Raw genomic sequence first — 24,213 nt, forward strand, 5'->3', positions numbered from 1 at the left:
TCAATATATCCGCAGTTCGCTTTCATGAGTGTAAAATACATTCATTCCACTTGCTCCCTTACTCTACCCCCCCCCCCCCCCCCACCCCTCTTTCTCAAGTCTAGCTTGGGTTTGGGCGAGTTGGTTCATGTAGACTTGAAAATTCAGCTTGGACGAAAAACCACAGCACGTAGGACAGCATTGTGTCCGTGTTTCCCTTCCTGAGGTTTTTCGTTCAAGCTGAATTTTAAAGTCAAGTTTTCAAGTATTTTTTTTTTTGTTTTCGCGCGCAAGTCCAGAGAAGCGCTAAATACACCACAAGCGCTCGAAAACTAGTTTGGTTGCAGTTTCGCGGCAAGCCTAGGGCAGCAAAGCGGAACCCAGTTGGACTACCGGCGGCATCCACACGACAGCGCACCGTTGCGTTGAAGCCGAATACTACTACTGATTGCAAACAGGCCCGCAGCCGTCGTTGCAGGGAGCGGCGCGCGTTCTGGCCAATCACGTAAGTCTCCAAAACGGCGACGGGATTACCAGCGCTCCAAATCCCAAATCCCCTCGACGAAGAGTTCGCACCTCAAACAAAGAGGACGGAAACAGAAGGGCGGGTGAATAAAAGGGACGGGGAGGAAGCCTTCACGAGCCAGTCGCGATGCAGCAGCATGCCCGGCGCAGTCATCCCCATGATCCCGAGGGAAAACAAATTACGGAGCGAGGGGTCGGGCGAAAATGCGACGGAGCCGGAATCAAACCCACGTATACAGCCGCGGAGTTTTCACGGGGCTTTTAGAGGCAGCGTGGACGAGGAACGGATAGACTCAGTCGCTGCGCATCAGCTGATAGGCGAGCCCCCTGTACCCGTTTCGCCAAGTGTACTTTAGTAGTGTGCCGTGCTTTCTTCCTCGCACGTGTGCGTACTTCCGTCGAGCTGGCAGCCAAGTCCCATTATTGGGTGCCATGAAAAGCCCTGCTCGGCTTATTGTGTCTATCTCGTAGCGCAAACGGATGCAACGGCTGAAAATACGCCAGCGGAATTACGAACACGTGCGTGGAAAGGATTGACGCTGAAAGTGCTACTGAGTGGAGAGCAATTAATAAGGCTGGGGACGCGTTTTGTATGTCTACGGGCAACTAAATACCTGACATGACTTTCGAGTAGGGGCTTTAATGACGCAGGAAGGAGGCGCCCATATAAAACAAACGCGCGTGCACCGGTGAGGTATTCGGTATTTTGGTTAGCGTAAACGTTTGAGTCAGAGTGCCAGCAATCTTCTTGTGTCAACTTTGAATGTCTGCAGGGTTGCCTGGCCTTTGTACTGTCGGATTTAATTCGGGTTTAATGGATGACTCCGGGTTAATATTTGTAAGAAGGCGATGAGCTTGTCGCGGAATCTGTGTGTGGAAGATTTAAATGTGGATGCATTTACGCTGCCAGTTTTAGCGACAGCTAAATGTCCGTCCGTCCGTAGTCTGGCTTCCTCTCCCCACCCAAACGCAGCTCAGCCGGAACTGCAGAAAGGGAGGATGGAGAGCGGGAATGATGAGGATGCATTCTACTCCCAGTACTTCCTACATTTAACGCAACTTTCTCTCCACATCGCCTGGCTGTGCGCAGCAGTCCCTCCCCTGATGGTTGGGGGTGGTGTTCGGGCTGACGAGTCAAGGACTGTCGGCCCACTCGCTCTTACGCACTTCTTCTCAACCACTGTGCGGCGCACCATCTCTCTGTTCTGTGCTTCCTGTGCCCACAACACCCGTCCAAGCGCAACAAAATGGAATAGACGTGTTTTCAATCAATCAATCAATCAATCAATCAATCAATCAATCAATCAATCAATCAATCAATCAATCAATCAATCAATCAATCAATCAATCAATCAATCAATCAATCAATCAATCAATCAATTGCCGGAACACCACCTCGCCCATGGATGTCATCGTCTTAAGGAACAATCTAAAGCCACCCAGTCGCTTTGCTAAGGATTTCGAAGAACTCCTGGTCATTTTCTTAAAGCCAAAGCTTTCTTAAATCCAAAGCTTTCTCAATGAGACCAATGGTGTCTTTCAAAAAACTAAAGCATTTCCCCCTATACCGATTCGTCGATTGAAAAGCTCCAATAAGAACGCTGGACACACGGCGCATGCACAAAACCGGGCTTCCATTGTGTCAAAACGGTTACTTGAAAGTCGTGAAAAAGGAACGGTTCTAGATAAGACAATACACGCATCGATTATGATGAAGGAGTACAGTTTATCTCGTTTATCACGTATTGGTATACATTTAGATTGTTCGTAGATGCGCTCACATAGTGCGCCAAAAATCATCGCATGGGTTCATTCTTCGTTCGGGAATCGGGTCTTTGAAGAGTTCCGACGATTGATTGCACGCACTTTCAGCGAGCGAGGGTTGGTTGCCCTTTTAGCGTAGGTTTTGACGCAGTTTTGATGCGAGAAAGCCTTCCCGCTTCTCTCAATCAACTTTGTTCAGGAAGGGATGGTAATGTTTTATCCTCGTACTGTAATAAGCGCTGCCGTGGGAGCAGGTCGAAGCTACCGATACCATCTAATAAGCAGCGGTAGGTACCAGTTAGGCAACATTTTCCTTTTGTGAGCATTACACCCTGCGAAAACATTCACACAGAACTTCTCTTTCGCAAGCTCATCTCACGCTCCCGTTCTCAGAAGCCAGACTATCAGCGTGGCCAAAAACCGAGAAGAGGCAACCAAACAATAAACAAGAATAAGGCAGAGAGGACATCGATACAGTGCTGGCCGACCTACAGAAAAGGGACGAAGCCGGGCAAAAAAGACCGTGCAAATGGCGCGAGGCAAACGAGCGTCTCCAGGGAACAAGCTGCTCGCGTGGTCCGCGCAGCTGACGAGATGAGCGGGCACGCCTCCATGGCAAGGCCCGTGGAGACTGCGCCTATGGGGAATCTGCCGCGATGTCGAGCGGGCAGCAGGGGCAGCCGTATAGTGCGGGCCTGTCTGGCTCCTGCACCCCTTTCGACATCACCGCCACCGGCGTGTGGGGCGAAACGTTGTAGTCGTCCGGGCATTTCTACTGACGTTTGCGGAAGGGCGCCAAATTTGTTCTCATCCCTCTACTGCGCATAGCATGTCCGCATCATTAGAAGCAGAGAAGCGATGCGAAGGGGAAAAACTTGGAGGCAAGAATGGGGCAAGAAGAGGAAGAGGGACCCGTATAGTAGTGCCATGGCGCTTACTCATTGGCCCTGCCAGGGCGATGGCCTAGGGTGGTTGAAACATCAATGTAGTAAATTACTGTTGATAACTGTGGTTCCTATGTGAAAGCGTGGCAGAAGTAAGCTGAATGTGCACGAAAACTGCTCACAACCAGGGCCGTACCCAGAGAAGGAGGGGGGGGGGGGAGGGGGGTTCGAACTCTTCCCGAAATCTTTTCCAGGCAGCGCGTAAGCAATACTTACTTTTGCTTTCGGCAAAACTACCCCCTTCCCGAAACCCATAATCCCTTCCGAAAAAAATTCTGGCTACGGCTCTGCTCACAACGTATCCGTTGGCAACGAGTTTGTCGCCGAAAGGACGTTTCAGGACTTCCTAAAACGACACCTTTCCCTCTCCATTATCCACTGTCCTCCCAACCTCCGCTCTCCACTCTTGTTCACTCTCCCTCTTTCTATGTTGGAGCTTCATCGCTCACGCGTCAACACCGCCACCAAATTTCAAGCGAGTAGTTTGAGAATGATCCACGTTAAAGCCCATCAGTTTTCTATAAATATAGGGAGAGATAGCTTAGGATAGCTACAGTTAATCCCGAAACAACAACAAAAAGAACTGAGCTTCCTATACCTTAGCTTCCATTTTATTTATTTTGCGTTTGGTATGAGGATTTAGTACGTTAGCTGCGCATTTTCGTCATTCTTTCAGTTCTCTTTCGTTTCCTTTTTATACGGGCAGCGTTACGACCGGATCGCACAATTGAGACAAACGCCGACCGTCAGGACCGCACCATCGAACGAGGCGGCGGCCACGCGGGCCCACATATACGGTCAGGCTATTCGACTTTTTTGCGGGAGTACGTTTCGATACGGACTGCTACGCAACGGAACAATAGGCGGGGGCGGAATGCGGCGGGAAAGAAAAGAGCCGATGCGGTCGGTCCCCGAACGGCCGCGATCACAAAGCACGGCAAAGTTAGCACGCACGATGCCGCGCGCAAGACTCCGGCCATCACGGCGGGCTTTACGGCTCCTCTTCGGCCAGGTGCAACAACGCGCAGCTGTAAAACCCCGCGAGGAAGGAGGGGGGCCCGACAGTGACCACGAGGGCCGCTTCGTCACCACCCAAACATAAAAACCACTTCTTCATGAATACCACAAAGCGAACAAGGCCAAATTTGATTGCGGTTTACTAAAAACTTCAGTGATAATCGCGAGCTTTTAGAGAGCAACTAATAGCTCGTGGCTTGTTGAAGAGTAGTCTGAAATGAATCAAGCTCCAGGCCTTCTGTTCTGGGGGGTGGACGCCTCCCTCGTCTTAACGGCACGCGGGGGTTATCGAGCGGCCGTCGTAAAAACGCCAAGTGGGGAACGCCTATAAATGAACGTATGCGATGTTGGGGAGGACAAAAGCGTCGAATGGCCCTACTCTTTTGTAGATAGTTGCCTTTTTGAGAACAGTAGCGTCCTTGGCCGTCCATCCGCTCCCATTGGTCGCATGCTGGCATAGATGCTTCAATACGGGGGCCGATAATCTCCCTCGTATGCCAACGGGGAACGGATCCAGCTGGACTTAGCAGGAGCATTTCCCAATTTCCGAGTCGGTAATAATGTGTCACCGGAAGGAAAACGATTTTATACGGCGTGCGTTGCAAATCGCTGGCTGATTTTGGTTTCAAAATGGAGGAAACAAGAAGACAGCCATTCGTTTTCGTAGCAAAACATTGCAATAATGCAGTGATAAGTAATTAGGTGAACAGTGGCGGGACATTAAAGAGCCTGTTGAGTAAACCAACAAGTGAAGTATAGCTACTAACATTATATATTAGGGACACAGGGAAAGGTTTTTCACGTGTAGCAAAAATACTCGTAGAGCCTTTTAGGCTGTGTTCGTGCTTTCTAATCTGAGGTCAAAGACCCGGCGCTAAGGTTCACGTTGACCGGATGTCCCTTTGGTGCTAAAACCTCAGCTCTACTTTTATCTTCTGTCAAGAGCACTTCGAAGCTTGAAATTAGGTTTTGAAAGCCATTAAAGGTGGTATTCATTTTCTGGAAGCGCTTAAACTGCCAAAAGGACTATGGCTCCTGTGTGGCTCACGTGGGCTTCACATAATAGCCGGTTTTACAGCCCCGCCCCCCTTCCTATCTCAATCGTGTTCAATGTTGACCCACTAAAACACTCTGCGGCAAAGTGTTTCGCGAATGCTCAGTGGCTCCGAATTTAACGTCGCCTTGGAAAAGAGATCTTGCAAAAATAAGAAAGAAGATAGCTTGGATGAAAGTAACCGGGCAATTGGCCGCTAAAATGACGTTATAGTTAGGCCGAGTTTCATTTACTTGCCATAATCAGTTAGTTTACCGCGTAGTTTTCAAGCATTTCAGAGTTCCTGTCAGCTGCCAATACATGGTCTTTTGTAAGATGAGCATGGTTGCCGAAAATGACATCAACTGGTATTTTATCAGAACTAACCAGAAACAAACAATATGTACATAAACGCTAAGACGACTATATCGTTACTCCGAGTTTTATTTGCTGGGCATAACCGGTTAGTTCATCGGGGAGCTATAAATATTTAGGCATACCCGTCTGCTTCCAATGCCCGGGCTTGTACGAAATGAGTATGATTGAATAAAACGGCTGTAATTCATATTATATCGCTGACTACCCCGAAAATATTGCATGACGTTCAACTGCCACAAACAACTGCATAAACCGTGGGCTGTTTTATTTCAGCAGGCATCATGGGTAACTCTCAGTCGCAGTTTCAATGCAGACAACATTAGTCAAGCACCGCTCCTGAATCATACCAGCAGCATCCCAAAGCCACCATGAAACGGACAGCCCCGCATTTGTCCGCCAATAAAACTGTAGTTCTTCCAAGTTTGATGAGGCTAGGTAACTGAGGGGTGTGCAACATTTCAAATTACCAAGAGTCGTGTTTTGTTTCTTGTGCTAGTTCGGACCGTGCCCGGGTAAATCGTGTTTTGTGTCATTTGTGTCGGCTGGCTTCTCTGCCTAACCATGTTCACGCCATGGATTAAGGCAACTTATTTTGTTCGGTGCTTGGCGCAGACAAGCCTGCGTACTAGAGACGTGAATAAAAAATGCGCATGCACCAAACGCATGTGTGTGTACAACTAGGAGCGTGCACAGGCTAACTGGCCAACCCTTTGAACAGGCGGTGCATAGACGAGTGCAGGGTAAATAAAAAAAAATGTGGTTGATCCTTCTTTCACAGGAATCGGTAAAACACAAAAGTGAAACGTGCTTTCACAGTAGCATTTGAATGTTTATTGTGCATCAAATATGAACTTGCACATCGCTATTTATATTTCGTCGGTATGGCACCGTTAGACGCATCAACATTAGACACTGGATTGCACGCGCCGGATCATTGCGCAAATCCGATTGAAACCCCAGGCGCTCGGAAACCGTGCAAACGAAACCTAACGGGTTGTCAGCGAATCGTTTGGTGAAGTCACAGTACGCTACAGCGAAAGGAGCAAGATTTGCGGGTCGCCAACAGTCTAGTGGGTGTGCTTGGCGAGCGACGTTCTGCTGGTGGGTCGCTTAGGTAAAGGTGCGACCACATTGGTCCTGCTCCGTGGCGTGTACGCCAAACGCTTGCGTTGCGACGAGCTCAGCTTGTGGAAGGCGAGAGGCGGAGTTCGTAGCTCGGTTCACAGAGTTCGGTGGATGGATAAACATACTAGCTTGCGCTGCTATACTCTGCCCTGCCAAGGCGCCAACTATTGGTTCTCGTTAGCGTCACGACGCACTACTTCGCGTCACCTCTCCTAGACGGCAGCACCATCTGAATGGACAAGTGAGAGGGAAGGACATAAGGCGCGTTCGTACAGCCAGTCGCGCTGGACTTCATGGCCTAGTTGGCAGCGCGTTTCACACCTCCCGTTGCGGTCGGAGTGATCGTGGGGTCGAATCCTAGCGCCGCCAGGTCAATTGAAATTGTTCAGGTGATGTCATTTCCGTTTGGATATGAAGTCGGTGAGGTTTGTGTACCGCGGCATAAAACACTTTCGTGTTGAAAAAGTTTGTCCAACGGTAAATACAAGCTTAAAAAAAACGGAACTGAATTCGAAAACGAAAGCCCCAGAAATTTTTACAAATTCTTGCACAAGCTACAAAGATGTGCCAAATTCTGAGCATTGTCTACTAATGAGTAAGCATGTATACGCTGCTTATCTTCTGCTTAAGTTATTTTTGTACATACGAATAATGTACAATTACACTCTTATAATGATATAATGCTTTAACTTCACCAATTATCTATTTTTATGCGGACAGAGGGCAATGCCGAGTTGGTACTTTTTCAGTTTTTTTTTAATTCGCATTTTTTTTTCAGATTTCTTATTTTAGTCTCACTGTTGTGATGGCGGTGTATAAGACCGACATTTTTATTTGGTTCATTTATTTTTATTTTTATTCCATTAAAACTCTTGGTTCCTTAAAATTTGTTCAATTACAACGATCACAAGTGTTACCTTCGGATATCATGCATTTTTGGGTAGATGAATAGCAGTTGGCAAAGAATTCTTACGCATTAACAGGCCCCGCAGGGAGCTGCGGGATGTAATTGCACAGATATATATAAGGTACTCATGCGTTACTAGCGAGAGAAAATTAACTTGTTTATTGAGAGAAATCAAGCCTTGGCGATGGGCGCAAACGGCGACTGCCTTCATTCCGCGATCACACAAGCAGCCATCGAGAGAGATACACTACAGAGAGGTAAAGGGTAACGTTTATTGTCTCCGTGTCTTCTTCTTCCTCCGTACGAAATCGCTACCCGGATCATAAAAGATCGCAGGCGATGCTCAGATGCCGTACGGCTGCATCATAAATACGAGGCCGACGACGAACAATGCGCACTCACGTTCCACGTGCCACGCGCGACGACGCGTGGGTGAAGCAGCCGGAACTCTTTTTCCCCGCAGCGACCACGTACGAAGTTCCGGCTTAGCTTTACCTTGTTTGTTTACACTAAAGCCTGCATCGCTGCTCCTGCGCTCCTGGTTCCGTGGACGCAGCTACCGCGGGCACGGATTCAGATAGCGTTTAACGGCAGTGCGCGGTGAGCAGCAAACAAATGGCCATATTGTTTACGCCTGGCGGCCGTCGACGCGACGGTGTTAAAATGCAGTCGCAGCAGCATAACGCCTCACCTTCGCCGCCTACAAGGAACCGTAAATCGCCGTTAACATAAAGAACTCGGGGCAGGTATAAACTGAGTTCGCTATAGGCGGTATTTCATTAAATGCGGGCGATATTTTCTCTATCTGCACTGCAGTGGGGGCCGTGACAAAATCCATGTAAAGCGGGAACTCCAATAAAGCGATTTAGTTTTAACCAGGGTGAAAATGGGGGAGAGGGGAGGGGGGGTTAGAAAGATACCATTTCTCTTCTAAACCGGCCGCCATTGCTCTGTCCAAAAAAAAAAAAAAATAGCGAAGTAACGAGGCGAAGCTTTTCATCTGTCGTGGAGGCAAAAAGGTGGTTAAATTTTTCTTTTTCTTTTTTCAGTTGGGCGAGGTGGCAAATCTCAGCCGCACAGCGGCTAAGTCATTATGTTGCTTAGCGCGAGTTGGTGGGTTCGACTCCCGGCTGTGGATGTCGTGTTTCGGGCGGATGGGAACGTTAAAGAGCCCAAGTGTATTGGGGCACGCTGACGAACACTACGGAATGGTGATCAGTACACGCTAAGCACGGCGCGCCTCGTATTACAGGTACTATATGTCTCCGTTATAAAACTGCGTTTGCCGCATGCACAGGCTACATATGGACATATGCGAACATAGCGTTACAGATGCGAACACGTGCGCACAGCTTTAAAAACATACCAGTCGGCGTTTTTCTCTTTGTAAGTTAGAGCGGAATGCTTTAGAATTTTTTATGATGGTTCACCGCACGCGCTATTTCAACGAGAACGACGGCGCTCTGACAGGCATAATACAAGCGGTTCGCGCAAATGCGCACCGCCGTTGAAAATGTGTCAGGGCTGCGGGGTGGCGGGAAAGTTGGGAAACGAAAAACGGTTTATGTGCGCGAGATGTTGCGCGGGTGGCGTTCTGTTCCGTGAAAGTAACCGATAAATGTCTATCAAAGAGGAAGCTACAAGCTACTAATTTGACGTGGTTGACGGATCGACGCTCTGCTAATGGGATTCTCACAAGCCCAGTGTGGCTGACGGATGACGTAGAACATTAGGAATGAGAGGCAGCGTGTACATGAAGAGAAAACACTGAAGCGCCCCATTGTATACACGATCATTCCGCGTGTGTTTAATAACTGCAGTTGGCAATAATCTGCAGTCGTATCTACTACGGCGCATTCTATCGCCCACATACGGCTTCGCCGAATTGAACACCAACTAGAACAGAATTAACGCTTCCTATTGTGAAGCTCAAGTTCACTGGGTCGACGCCTTATTACGGCCTCCGAGCCTCTACACGCTGGAAAAGCTACAATTGGGGGGAGAAAAAAATGAAAAGAAGAAACATTCCGGTACTTTTTATGCCCGTTAAAATAAATGCATCTGAAATTAATCCCAAAATATCCGCTTCGGCTTCAGGAGTCCAGGAACTCACCAATATTTACATTTACCCGCCGCGGTTACTCGCTGGCTAAGGCGTGGGGCTGATGAGCGCAAGGACGCGGGTTCGATTCCCGGCAGCGGCGGCCGCTTTTCTGATGGAGGCGAAAAGCAAAAAAACGCCCGTGTGTACGAGATTTCGGCGCACGTTAAATATCCCCAGGTGGTCAAAATTAATCCACTACTGCGCGCCTATTCGTCTGTGTAGCATCGGCGTGTTCAACCCCCATAATCAGAATCATCGATATTGATATTTCGTGGGCGTTATGGCCAAAGATCTTCCGGAGTTTTATCACTTGCAAAAAAAAAAAAAAACGTCGGATAAATTTTTGTTTTGATTGAAAAAATAATAGTCGCGAATGGAACCCGTAACCTCACGCTCGACTGGTCAGCCACCGATCTCCCGTGCGCCTGATCGAGCAATTCCATTAACTTCCCAGCACTCCTCCGAAGCGCTATTGAGTGTTGGATTGCATTTCACCCTCGTACACACAAACAATCGTTTTCAATGGAACGTATACACACTCACATTGCCGGCGGCGCAGAGGGGTCCGTCGAACGCTGCGGGGGCGGCGTATTCGCTGACCGCACGTGTCTTGTGGGCGCAAGGTGTTATTGTCCCGCTAAGCACGTGGACACGCCAAAGGCGCGGAGGAGCAAAAAATGGCGAACGCGTTCCCGTTTTTTCCAGGCGCGCAGCTGATATGACGCCGGTGACGCGGCAGTGCACGCGTTGCAGCTGTGTTCTCGCAGGAGGACAGACGGCGTCGCGCGATGCCCGCAGCGAAAACAGAAGAAAAAAAGAATCTCGCAATTTATAAAGCAGCTTCGACGGCGACGGTAGGCGTGCCGCGAAAGTTGCAGGCGCCTAGTATGCTTGTCAGAATGTCCCTCCGCGTTCGAGTCGTCACCTGTGTGTGCTCCGTTTGCGCTAAGTAAGAATGGAGGAGGCTGTTCCCGCACAGTCGGCGATAAATGTGCGTACCCCTGTCACGTACAGTCGTCCGTTGTCTTAGCTGGAGCAACGCCGGAGCAACGTCGACTCCTGCTTTGGCGTAAGATTATTTAGCCACAACTGCTGCATGTCTTTCATGAATAATGGGGCACTTAAATCCTCGACATTTATTTGAACAGTTTATCGACCCAATTTTTGAGATATTCAACGCTAATGTTTAATTGGATGTTCCAGCAAAGCCTGTGGACGACTGTACACGGCGCTAGATGATTCTCACTTTCAAGAGGGCTGTGAGTTGGGCGATTTGGCGAATATTCATCATTAACAAAGAGAGAAAACACGAGACACAAAAAGGAAGTAAGGAACAGGACAGCGCTACCTCATGGTTGCATCCCTATGTGTGTCGTCGTTTGTGAGCTCATTGTTAATGGTGGGAGTCACTTTGGTAAAGCGGGACTTTTTTTATTTGCGTCGTTGCATTTTTCTCACTGAGGCAGTTTATCATGCACCTGTACGCTAGCGACTGCAATGAGTTTGTGGACCTCCTATCTGTGGCAGAATTGGGTAATTCGCAGTTTAAAGCTCGTAATTATTATTCGACCGCTTAGCGGGCGTTGGTGTGTCAGTGTATTTGTAACTTGTGGACGAAAGAAAAAGAAATAAACACTGGGCGCTTTTAGCATCTGCGTTACGAACTACTACGCTGAAACCACGCTGGTATGAACTAGGTCATAACATTTTTGTAGTTTGAGCATATACGAACATAGAGTGAGTTCAAACAGTCGTTAAAATAGAATTGCGTGCAGGCCAATAGTGTACCAGTAGTGTACCCAGCAAAGGTGTACCTCGCCAGTATAATTTTGTTTCATGTACCGAGAGGAGAAGCCGACTGGGAAACTTGAAACTAGGCGTTGCGCATTTCATGCTCGAATGATGGATAATTTTTCGTGCGTTGCTAGTATTGGCCTCTTTATTCCTCAGATATTATTTAGCGACTGCTAGTTCAGGTTGAAGAATTCTAGGCGGCCTGGATGGATCCACAACCCTTAAAAAGTGGCAGCCCTGATTACGCAAACGCTGTTTGTGCGTTTTTTAAAAAATTTAAACACTGTTTATTTCACATCTTGAAGGTTTGACCAATTAAAACAAAGCCTGCTTTGTTTTTTTCTGTTTGCCCAGATCAGCGTGTCAGTTCAGCTTTTTATATTAGCTCGTTTGCAAGGAATGGACGTTTAAGCTAACACTAATTAACCGTTATTTTCTTTTTAACAACACCGAGCTCAGCGCAAGCTGTTGAACAAAATGTAAAGTCATTGCAAAATCGCGCTACTTGAGCAAGCGTTATACAGCCGTCGAAACCCGACGAAGTGATTCACCAAGTAACAAATTGTTGGTTGTCACCGCGGCTGCACAATGAAAACATTGTTGCCCAAACAAGAAAAAAAAAGCAACGCTAACAACAAAAGAACGTGCAGCGGCACTATCGATCGCCTTCCTCGATACAAATGTTCCAGCAATCGTAAATAATTGTCCTTTACTGAAACGGGCACGGCGCGCTTCCAACGCGCTGAAAGTGTTGATTTGTCTAGCATGGGCGCAGAGCGTGAGACTCGGTGATATTGGAGATGTGTCTCTGCTGCGTAACGCGGCAGTTTTAAATGCGCTTCTTTTGTTGGTTCTTACTGTAAGTTATGAGCATAATCAATTATATTTTCAGAGCAAGTGCGTTCCTTCCGTGGACGGAACTAAGTGCATTTCGTTCCCTCTCGCGCTTGCTTACACGGGTAGTCGGGAAAGAAAAAGATGTATTTTATACGCTCTTAGAATTTAAAAGCACTCTTTACGCTGTCTAAGCGCTAACTGTAGTGTTCAAGCGGCAAAAAAATGTAATAAATAAATATTAAAGCATCTGCGAGTGCACATGCATTAAATACCCCCGTGAGTTGTGTGCCGCAACAACTCCGCAGATGAGTTGTGAGTTATCCGCCGTCCAAGCATTGCATGTTACTGGAGGGGGGGGGGGGGGGGGGGGGGGTATTACGACGTCGCATTGAAACAGATCGCGAGAGCTCACAAAGTGATTTCCGCAATTTACACGGCGGAGGTAGAAATGCATCTTGTGCTCAATGGAGTGCGAAGAAAATGAAGCCTGCCGTTGTTCTTTTCCGCATGCGGATATAATCTACGGTCATAGGCAATCCTGACTGCTAATTTACTTTTTTTTCTGCACGTACTCGAGTCGTTATACAAAGTAACTCGCTCAATTAACCTCCCTGGACACAACGAAGGGAGAACTTCAAAAGTTTATTGTATCAAGTTGAGAATTTACCTCGGTGGATACAACGAAGGGAGACCTTCAAAGTATCGTATCGTATCCAGTTGAGCTCTGTCTCACCCCCCCCCCCCCCCTAAAAAAAAAATGCCGAGATCAAGCAACAGGCGCGAAAGGCGAAACTGACTGAAATATGATGCTTCCCCTGAGGTAAACCATGCTTTGACATATGAACTATGAACTCCCGAGAGTAATTCCCACGGATATGATTGTCCGCCGCGGTGGCTCAGTGGCTATGGCGTTGTGCTGCTGAGCAAAGGACGCGGGTTCGATTCCCGGCCGCGGCGGCCGCTTTTCTGGTGGATGCGAAAAACAAAAAAAAAATGCCCGTGTGTTCGAGATTTCGACGCACGTCAAAGATCCCCAGGTGGTCAAAATTAATCCGGAGTCGTCCACTAAGGCACGCTTCATCGCCTGTGTAGCATTCGAGAGTTAAACCTCATAATCAATCAATCAATCAATCAATCAATCAATCAACCAACCAATCAATCAATCAATCAATCAATCAATCAATCAATCAATCAATCAATCAATCAATCAATCAATCAATCAATCAATCAATCAATCAATCAATCCAGTGATATCTTTGTATTTCGCGATGTCATTCTCACTAAATCCTTCCATCCTCTTCAAACGTGTGCTTCTCTTGAAAGTCTAACCCTGGTGTTCTGAGTCCTTCCTGCACTTGAGCCTCCACAGGACGAGATCCTTGAAATCGATTTCCCCATGTATAAGGATTCCGGAATCCTCCCCTCAGCCGAGTGGAGGGGGCAAATGGAGTGGAGGAGGGACTCAGAATACGGCCCTAAGTATCGGGTCTGCTTCTTCGCACCCTGCGTTTTAATTTAAAATTTAGCGATTTTAATGCGTGAGAAACCGATGGAGCATGGCGGCAAAAATTTCCGACGTCGATCTGTCCACAGAGAGAGGGAGAGAATTGAGCAGAGAAAGAGGAAAGGCGCGGCTATGGTGGCGCTGCGTTCGAACCACTGCCGACGTTGCCAAGGGGAGAACAAGTCGGCGCTGGTCGCGCGCCGTCTCATCGGGTCCTTGTACGCGTCAATCAATGGGGCGGGCAGCCAGTGCAGGGAGGCCAAAGAAGGAATGGAAATGACGTCGAAGCTTGCCGATATTGGTGGACCAAAAAAAGAGCAGCATAAAACGAATGCCTCGTGCTAAATCTATCAAAGGTTACCACTGAGGTGGTTGCAGAGCTAAGCATGGTTTTCACGGCGTACGAGGGGCGTCAAATGAAACGCGAACACGAAAATATTAACCTGAACACACAAACAGTGCGATTTCTTTTCATACAAGCCAAAATGAGGCGTGGCTCAGTTACAAAAACAAAGTTGGAAAATGGGATTTCCAAATGTACCAATAGCGTGACATTTTATATGAACTCTACGGAAAGTATTTTTAAATTTTGCCCCTTCTGGTTCATATTTTCGTGTTCGCGTTTTATTTGACGCCGATTACGAGGGGCTTCCGCATTGGCCCTAGTCTCAAAATCACGATGAAGAGGGAGACGGGGTGCTCACGCATTCCTGCTGATTCACCAATGAAGCTTCCATTAATTTTTATTTGAACACAAGTTCAGTTGAATAAAAGTTGCATTCATTTTTTAGCTGGGACGCCATCCGTCTTCGTTAAAATATTGCACGCAGCCAGATGATTGGCCTCCTTTCTTTTAACGACTTCTTATAGAAGTTTCCCCTCACAAAACGTGAAATGTAAAAGAGGGACCGAATGTCATAAAGTCGTGCGCTTGTGCAGGAATTACAATTTTTTCTCTTTTCGTCGTTGGTTTTCTTTTTCATTTAGCTTTTGTTCCTGCCAGCAGGGAATACTCGGGCACTCCAAATGCTCCTTGCCCTCCTTTTCTACTTACGGGTTTAATTTGCTCATGGCGTTAAGTTCATCGTTCGTTAATTGAGTGGCGTTAGCGTGATCCCTTCTCGTTTTTCTTTCGCTCTCGCTCGCTTTTTGCGTCTGTGTGTTAACTGTCGCGCCACATGAGAGCTTGTCCAGTGTGCTTGCTTCAGAAATTCAATTGGTTGCGAAGAGATGACGCGAAAGCGACGATAGTAGCGAAGAGTTGAATTCTCATCATATTATATAATTGTACGCCCACGAAAAAATCTTATAAAACCAGAATTCTTTAAAAAGCAATTATTAAATAAGTGTTTGCAGTACAAAGAACAATTGCGCTTTCACTCGCTATTGAAATAGGGCTAAAAGAAGGCAAACGTTGTCAATGCGCGAAGCAAAGACGAATAAAAATGCCAAGAGGATAGCGGCGACATTCGTTTAATAGCATTTGAGAAACAAATGAAAGGAACAAGAACATAACGAAGGTACGCCGAAAACAAACAAATAAAGTGCTGAATAGTGCAATGTCTATATTGTTAGAAGGAACCTTTAATGCAAGAACTATAACAAAAATTATTTCCTCAAATTTAATAAATCGAGACACTTTGAGAATCAGTTCTGTAGCCAGATGCACAAAAAACAATCTGCCAGCTTAAAAACATTAGGGAAAGAAGGTGGGCTTACACACAACAAAAATATTGCGCCCAGAAATCACACAGCGGGTGGTCTTTCAAGGCTCCGCCATTTCCCGCTTAATGCATCTTTAAACGCTTTCTTCAGCGTTCGCCTCCCACTCCAAGTTCCCGCAAATGTCGCATTTTCGCGCCCACTCGAGAGAACGTTAACTGCAAACGGCGCAGAGGCACTGCAGATTTGCGAGCACGCGACGTCGACATGTTGCCGAGTTCCATACTCTCTACCGGACCAATGACGACCCACCTCTGTGCGAGACCCACGCACCTCCTGTGTCGAAGACTGCTTCGGTTGTAGTTATAAAGTGCTATGCACACCTTCAACTTGAAAGGACGTACACGCGAAAGTATGAAATCCTGATCAGTGGAAAAAAAGAGAGGGACCTTAAGGGGGACGTCTGTTGTACGAGGACCTGACAAGGGAGAGGGAGAGAGAGATAGAGAGAGGGAGAGAAAGAGAGACAGGCAGAGAAAGGCCGAGAGAGAGACAGAGGAAGGAAGGAAGGAAGGAAGGAAGGAAGGAAGGAAGGAAGGAAGGAAGGAAGGAAGGAAGGAAGGGAGGGAGGGAGGGATGTAGAAAGAGAGAGGGAGGGAGGAAAGGAGGGAGGGAGGGAGAAAGAGAGAGGGAGAGAGACAGGCAGAGAAAGACAGACAGCCAGAGAGAGAGAGAGAGAGGGAGTAAGGGAGAGAGAGAGAGAGAGAGATGCAGAACAAGTCAGAGAGGGAGCAGAGAGATAACGAGAGAGAGAGCAGAGAGAGAACGAGAGAGAGAGAGAGAGAGAGAGAGAGAGAGAGAGAGAGAGTTGTGGAAGTTAGCTTGGCCTTTCTTATCTAAAAGGTGTATCCCGTCTTTCTTAAGAGAAGGGAGTCACTCTTATGCGTGGGACGACGGAGGAGCTCACGGGGGGGGGGGGGGGGGGGGGCGAGAACGCGTGGCACGACTTTCGCGCCACGCAGCCTTCGTGCGCTCTTCGGCGCGACTGCGGGCGAGGCTTTAAATTACGCCCTTACGTCGCTCGCCTCCGAAAAGAGGCGAGCCACGAACGGCAGCTGCGGTCGAAGACCTTATGGGGGAAATACAAAGAGCGTTTTGCCCTAAAATAAAAAAGAGGTGTTAAGGTATAGACTAAAACATGCGCAAATGTCGAGAGCAGACAACAAAAGGACAGGGAATGCAGAGAGGCAGTCAATTTGCGCGCTGTGTTTCGCTCGCGTATATCTGCTCCTGCTGTCGCTGCGGCAACCACTCGTCGACAAAAGAGACGAAGTTCTCTACTCTCTGCTCGAACGTTTAAAAGGAGGGGCAGAGGAGCGGGAACGAGAGAGTGAGAAGAAAAAAAAAGAGGGGAATGTTTTGCGGACGGTAGAAATATGGTAAAACTAGAAAATTACCGGTGTGAAAATGTGTTTTTTGTTTGCTTTATGGGCGATTTTCGCGCAGTGTTTTGAAAATCTGAGAAGTCTGCCGAAACAGAAAGAAGAAATTTGGGTATGCGGTAAAAAAAAAAAGCGTTGATAGAACACGCAAGAAGAACGTGAGGCTTTTTGCAAGTTCGGCCGTGACGTAAATGGACGAACTTATATAAATAAGCATACATAAGCTGCCCAGATGTATGCAGCGTCCTTCTACGTCCCTTCCTCCCCGAAAAAAAGGCCTAGAGTTTCCCATTATAATTCAATTACCTCTTCCCAACTCCCTTTTCTTTCCACTTCGCGTCGCTTCAATATTCAAGACCACAAAAGAATCCGCTACAGTGGGGCTTTTCTTAAGTGAAAGCCCCTGGAGAATATTGGAGAAGAAAAGAAAGAAAGCGGCCGAAAAAGAAAAAGGTAGGTTGACAAAGTGGCCAGACGCTAATGTCTTGAAAAGACCACCGAGAAGGACCAGATGGAGTTTACGAAATCCTTGAATTTAAGGATAGCAAACACAAAGCTAAGGCTTTCGACAAGTGAAGCAAGGAAATGTTCCTGATAAATGCACAGCCGACACTGTTTCGACATACATGACCGCAGAGGCACGGTAAAGTTGGAAGTTCGCGCTGGTGTGTGCCATTTCTTCGACATTTCTTATACGTCCGTGTCATCTCGTTGCTCAGTAGTTGTAAATCCAACCAGATGAAATAGTGAAAAAAAGTAAAAAAAAAACATTTCACCGCTTCGTTGTTCATGCCACGGTAGGGGCTTCCGCATTGTTAGTAAGAAATAGCATCCCGCAATAACAATTTCTCTCGTACGCAGTGTAAGGACGGACATGTCTGATAATATGTTTGGTTACAACGTGGCTGCAAAAAAGAATCGGAATCAGAAGGTAAGTAAAACATACAACGGAATTTAAAAAAAAAAAAAAACATCGCTTAGTTCCACATACACGTTACATAAAAATAAACGCGGGCACGGCGGAGGTGAAAAGCATGATAAGAGCTTTTCTTTCATAAAATTGGGAGGGGGTTTAACTCCTCGGTGCTACACCTGGGCTTTATGGCGCGCCGTAGTAGAGGGCTCCGGATTTATTTATACCACCTTGGCACGGCCACTGGATGAAAGGGAAGCCCATAATCGACGAGCGCCGAAATGTCGATACTCAGGCGTTTTCTTTCCTCGTCCCCGATAAGAGAAACTGTCGTCGCTACCACCATCGTACCCGGGTCCATACGCTCGGCAGCACAATGCCTTAGCCACAGAGCCACCACTACGGGTGGGTATGATGAGTTAATAGATTTTTGATGCGAAAGGATTGCATATCTCACTAGGGAAAAAAATACGGTGCTACTTACGTCAAATGGCTGGAAAAATCCCTAAGCCACGCGCCGTCGTCTAACTAAAGACAAATGCGAGAGGAATGGGAATCGAACCATCGGGACGCGCGGAGAGATGCAAGTGAGTTGACCACTACTCTACCCCGACTTCTTCACGCAGTCGACTTTACGCTGGCGCTACAAGGAACATGGCTTTCAAGACAATTTCGATATATTTTTGAACTACGTGGTTTTGAGAAAGCTGCTCGGCTTTGTAGTTTTGTAGTTCATTGGCTGCGCCGCTTGACCTTTTGCTTATAAAGGTCAGAGTTCCGCTGTATATTTTTGAGCGGACAAAAGAAAAATCAAGTTATGAGAGATAGTAGGCGTACTCTTGTTCTTTCTTACGGGGGACTCGCGATCCAATTATGAACCGACCACTGTTCCAGACGTGACCGGGAAGCGGTTCAGAAACCGCCAACTAGTTTTGTATTCGACATGGCTTCACACCACCGAGTAAATAATTTGTGGCGGAACGGGGAAAACAAGTTCATTGCGCTCAACAAACTCGGTTTAATATCATATGTTTCCGTCCAGTGACGAGTAAGACGATACACGCTGCTGGGCCGGAGGACGCATGTTGAATGCCGACCGCGGAGGACGTATTTCTGATGCAAGCGAAAATATAGGCCCCTCGTGTGTTAAGATTAAGGCGCACGCTAAAGGTCCCCAGGTTGTCTACAGTGTTCCGCTGCCTTTTGTGTAACATCGGCTCGTGACCCCACCTCGTTAGAATACATGATTAGAAACAGCGCAAGAGACAGGATGAAGAAACTGACAAGGACGGGAGCTGACTGACGACTGAATTTTATTGAAAGAAACAACGAAATATATATTTGTAACCTTATTCTTATTCTTGTAATCTTATATAATCTTATTGTAACCTTTGTTTGCCTTTCTTGCTCTGCTTGTGCTCTTGCTTTTCGTATATATTTCGTTGTTTCTTTCAATAAAATCCAGTCGTCAGTCAGCGCCCGTCCTTGTCAGTTTCCTCGTCCTGTCTCTTGCGCTGTTTCTAATCATGAATCCTTACCGACTCGCCCAGCTTCGCACACTTGTTCAATGTGTCTAGTTAGAATAAAAGCCAAGCTGGCACAAAAAACTTTTGCAACTCGGGGACACTTGAGGCTTAATTTTTGAAGTCTAAGATTTAGGTTAAAGTTCTTGAAAATTTGTGATAAAATTATTGTTTTAATTTAAATGCGGCAAACACAAGGTATTCTCGTAACTCGCCGTGGTGGCTTAGCGGCTAGGGCGTTGTGCTGCTGCGCTCGAGGACGTATGTTCGACCCTAGCAGCGGTGGCGCGCCGCTTTTTGGATGGAGACAAAAAGGAAAGGCCCCCGTGTGCCGAGATTTCGGCGCACATTAAAGATCCCTGGGTGGGCAAATTATTACGGTCAGAGAGAGAGAGAGAATGCTCTTTAATGTGAACTGGTGAGGTCAGCCCTGCTAGGGACAAGGCTTGCTACACCAGATGGGGGGTGACTACGTTGATGAGTGGTGCATATCAGACATCAGGGTTACAGTAGGAAAAAGACAAACATAAAGAGTTAAAAAAAAAAAGAAAAAAAAAGGACAAGAAAAACAAGAGATTGCTGCCAACAGAGTCCGGACAAAAAAAATACAATTGAAAAGAAAAGCGTTAATGGAAACGCTCAAACAAAATGAAAAGTACACGACGGGAAAAAAGTAACAACACCAACCCAAGAAAAATAAATAGATGAACGCCACAGTGCGAAAGAGAAGATATCGTGGCACACTTGCTCTGTCTCTGATCTAGAGAGATTTGTCCAGTTCAGTCTCTCGTAGGAACTGGATCAGTACTTTTGTACCTAAGGTACTGTCAGCACTATTGGCCCAAGGCCCAAGAAAATGAAAAAGTTCGAGGCTGCCTCCATGACGTACACGAGAGAGGGAGCTCGCTGCAGTTTTTCGCGCAGCAGCGTATCGAGGGCAGACGCAGAGCAAGTGATTTACAGTCTCGCGCACACCGCAAGTCCGGCACAGGGGGGAATCTTCCCAACCAATCTTATACTTAAAACTCCGAGTAAACGCCACATTCAGGCGCAGTCGGTGCAGAACTCCTTCACACCGCTTGTTGAGGCCGCGTGGAAAACGGAAGTCACAATGCGGGTCAATAGCGTGCAGTGGTAGATACCTGCGGTGAGGGTCCTGCCACTCCGACCTTTGTGCAGCCCATCCACTTGCGAGGATAAGGGCGTTGCTGTCCTCTCGGGAGAAAGGAAGCTGGGTTGTGTTGCTCAGCAAGTGGCCTGCGCTGGCGGCTGCGTCGGATCTAATATTGCCTTGTATGTCCGAGTGACCAGGTACCCACTGAAGAATGATTTCATGGCCTTCGCGCACTGCCATTGTGTGAATTTCGGCAATTTCACATACAAGCTGACTGCGGTTGTTGTTAAGCTTTCGGAGCGCTTGTAAGGCACTGCGCGAGTCGAGGAATATTACCCATTGCTGGGCATGATGGCCGCTGATGTAATGAAGTGCAGCCCTCACAGCTGCCAGCTCGGTAGCAGTCGAGGATGCTTCATGGCTAAGTTTTCTTTCGATAGTGCACCGGGCTGATGGGATCCACACGCCGATGGCGGATGAGCCCGGGCGAACCGAGCCATCCGCATAAACATGTGTGTAGCCTTTGTAAGTGCTGAAAATATACTCGCGTGTGAAGAACTTGAGCGCGGCCGCTGGCATGGCAGACTTTTTGCTAATTCCGGGTATCGTCGTGCAAATTTTCCATGGCGCCAGTACCCACGGGGCTACTATCGACTTTTGAGGCTGTTGAAAATTCGCCGGAAGCAAGTGTCTTGCATACTGTGTGGAGAGGTCTGCCAAAGGATGCGTATGACACCGAGTCAAATGGCGCAAAGACGTTCGAAGCACCTCTTGGCGTTGTAGCACTGTGGCGGAAAAGCACCGAGCTTCGCAAAGGGTTCCAACCGTCGATGTGCATTTAGGTAGACCCAGGCAGGTGCGCATAGCTTTTGCCAGCACTGAGTCTATTACCTTCAGGCTTGTAGGCGATAGCTGATGTAGGGCCGGCAGGATGTAACGCAAGAGGCCGACAAAAAGGGCTTTATTACGGTGCCCTCCACTACAGCAAGCGGCATAGCTTAATTGCAGCTTAGGCGCCTAAACCCCCGCAAATTGGAAGGAATTCTCATTGAGTGTTCGGTATATGGCCACACGGCAACAACAAAAAAATGCGATATACTGTGTACGTCGTTCCGACTGCATTCTTAGATACCTGCTATGAAGTTTCCGTTTAAGATGGCTTCAGTTGTTGGCAATGGCTTTAGAAGGATGTTCTTTTTTTTCATATGAACTGAAAGTCCTATTGAGATAAAATTTTCATCGAACGCAGTACACACTCATGTTCCCTTTTCAATGTGGAAACTGGGAAAGAGGGAAGCGTAAAGAAAGGCGTGATAAACTCCACACACAACATTCGTTTACTGCGCCACACACAAAAAAAAACGCAGGCCCGGGGGTTTTAATGAGTATGATCTCAAGAAAGGAAAAAAAAACTCCGGGAAAAAAGCACAAGTTTCAATGTTTCACCACATCCCCGCTTATCTATTTCGTACTTCAGCTTCACCCACCTGGCGCTCATCTCTTACAGATTTTTCTACGTCCATCGCAAAGGTGCGGAAACACGGCAAGTATTTCCCGGATTCCCGAGGACTATCGACAGTGCCGTTCAGTTGGAGGCGCTCATGTTTGACAAACGTACAAACCGCACTCGCAACAGCTGCGCGAAGCTCAAAACGCAACGGTTAATGCTCCAGCCGTTAGACAACGACATAACGCCGTCATTGGATCATTCCGTGAAGGGACCAGCCCTTCCGATATCGGTAACCAACGGGAAATGACCAAGTGCCTCCTTATCTATACTTTCGACACTTCTCTGCTCTTTTTTTTTAATCTTCCATCGTGGACTTATCGGAAGGATGTCCATTCAGCTAATGTATACTGGGAGGCAACATGCGTGCTGCAAACAGGTTTCAGTGGATCGCCGTCGCCATCCGGGCACTGACGCAGCTGTCGCCGTTGCTTCGGCACACCGCCCTCTCCTCTTCCAGCGATGGAGAGGAGATCCACACCGATTCTGACGAGAGACGTCGGGAGGAGTCGGAGAACGACCCGATACGGACGTGGTCGATACGGCTCGAACCATGCTGTAACGCGACGACAAAAGGGGGCGCTGTGAACAGTGAAACAAAGCCGATAAACGGCAGATAGGGCCCTATTCGATGCGACGAACCCATCGAGAAACTCGAGAGCGCTGGTAAAGAAGCAAAGAAGCGCAGGATAAATTTCAATGGTGGATGCGGGAGGAGGAGGAGGTGGATGTGGAAGAGGAAAGGCACGCACGCGACGACGGCGACGACTCGTAGACAAATGTTTCTCTCACGCACAAAAAAAAAATCTATTGGCCTTTCTTGCCGGGCTACACTTTTTTTCTTTGCGAGCGTTTTCGACTGTCTTACGCTTTGAGAGGCAGTGTAGCAAAAAAGACGATTGCGGGACAGGACGATGACAAGCGCAAATAGTGGGCTGGCGAAACGACATTCCTCCCGAGAAACCGATACTTATAGATCGCAAGCCTGATGCCGCTGGCGATCCCATTTTTTGCTCTCTATACCGCCTCTCTTTTTCTGTATTTTTCTGTTTGTTTCTCACTGCGCGCTTTCAGCACGCTACTGCAGATACACCAGCTGCCTCAACAGTTATCCCTAAAGGAAGACAAAGAGCAGAGACGCGAAGATGACGCATCCATCATGAATTCCGATGACGTTTCGGATGTCGTGTGCGGCAGGAAAACAAGCTCGTGACGATGTGGTGATGTGACGGGGGAGACCCCATGAGGGGGAGATGTATCCCCCCCTCGTCGGTGTCCACATTTGGCGTCAAACGTCATATTTTTCGGACGGCGGCCGTATGTTTGCGAGAATCGGGTGATGGAATGGCGGGGTAAGCGAAGAACAAAATAGATAAAACCCTACGAAGCGTGCCAGAGCTCCCGAAAGCTATTTTTATTTGCTTTCGATGTCAGAAGTATCGGAGTGCAGGCGAGTGTGAAATTGCTAACGACAGGGTGTGTGATACGAACAGAAAGGGAAAAAATGCGGCAGTTGGCGCAAATCGTGTTTCAGGCTCTCTGGTTCCTCGAGTGTCTCGAATTTTCCAATTGCGAAATCATATACAGACACTGAGTAACCCCTGCTTTCTGATGCGCTAGAATCAATAAAAAATCAAGTTGGCTGTACGTTGGCCCGCATGATAATAAAGTAAAGACAACTGGCAGTACAAGTAAATTAGAGATCTCAGAAGACGTAAGATGGCGCTTTAGTAGAGATTTGGGGAATCATTCAACCCGTTTAAAACACGGGTGGGCGACGCTTGTATACGTATGTTTATACGTACACACATGGACAAATAAAACGCGATCACGAAAATATGAACCACAACGCAAAAATAGCGCGACTTCTTTCCATGCAAGTCAAATTAACGCGTTGCCTAAGTACAGTAACAAAGCTGGAAAAAATGTGGCGTACTAAATATACAAATAGCGCCTCATTTTTGGACCTCCACTAACAATATTGTAGTTTTTGGGTATTATGGTTCAAGTTTTTGGGTTCATTTTCGCATTTAATTTGGAGGAACACTCATGATACAGCTGCGACGCACAGGACAAGCTCTCGAACACTACTCGAAGTAATTTACGCGCCCACGAAAGCGTCCCTGATGAGACCGGTACCG

General features: G+C 47.5%; 1 protein-coding gene and 2 long non-coding RNA genes across 6 annotated transcripts in view; 2 read left to right on the plus strand and 1 right to left on the minus strand.

Moving 5' to 3' along the window:
- LOC144137726 (uncharacterized) overlaps positions 1-24,213 on the minus strand; it is a 283,271-nt gene that overhangs the window by 45,207 nt on the left and 213,851 nt on the right. Inside the window, exon 1 of one of the 4 annotated variants that reach the window (XM_077669667.1) lies at positions 10,320-10,473. The exons of the other annotated variants lie outside the window; for them this stretch is intronic. Coding sequence (XP_077525793.1) covers positions 10,320-10,321 — 2 coding nt within the window. The 5' untranslated portion in view covers positions 10,322-10,473. Of the gene's footprint in view, positions 1-10,319; positions 10,474-24,213 lie in introns of those variants that run through there. 4 annotated transcript variants of the gene reach the window in all.
- Positions 1-24,213, plus strand: part of LOC144137727 (uncharacterized) — a 241,073-nt gene that overhangs the window by 31,195 nt on the left and 185,665 nt on the right. The window lies entirely within an intron of this gene.
- On the plus strand, positions 10,631-22,852 carry LOC144137734 (uncharacterized). The gene is made up of 3 exons (XR_013315721.1): positions 10,631-10,767; positions 17,877-17,946; positions 22,073-22,852. It is a non-coding gene; the product is annotated as an uncharacterized LOC144137734 (long non-coding RNA).

The sequence above is a fragment of the Haemaphysalis longicornis genome, unplaced genomic scaffold (genome assembly GCF_048455015.1).
Source record: "Haemaphysalis longicornis isolate Haplotype H1 unplaced genomic scaffold, Haemaphysalis longicornis Haplotype H1 scaffold_49, whole genome shotgun sequence".
In the NCBI taxonomy this organism is placed as follows: domain Eukaryota; kingdom Metazoa; phylum Arthropoda; class Arachnida; order Ixodida; family Ixodidae; genus Haemaphysalis; species Haemaphysalis longicornis.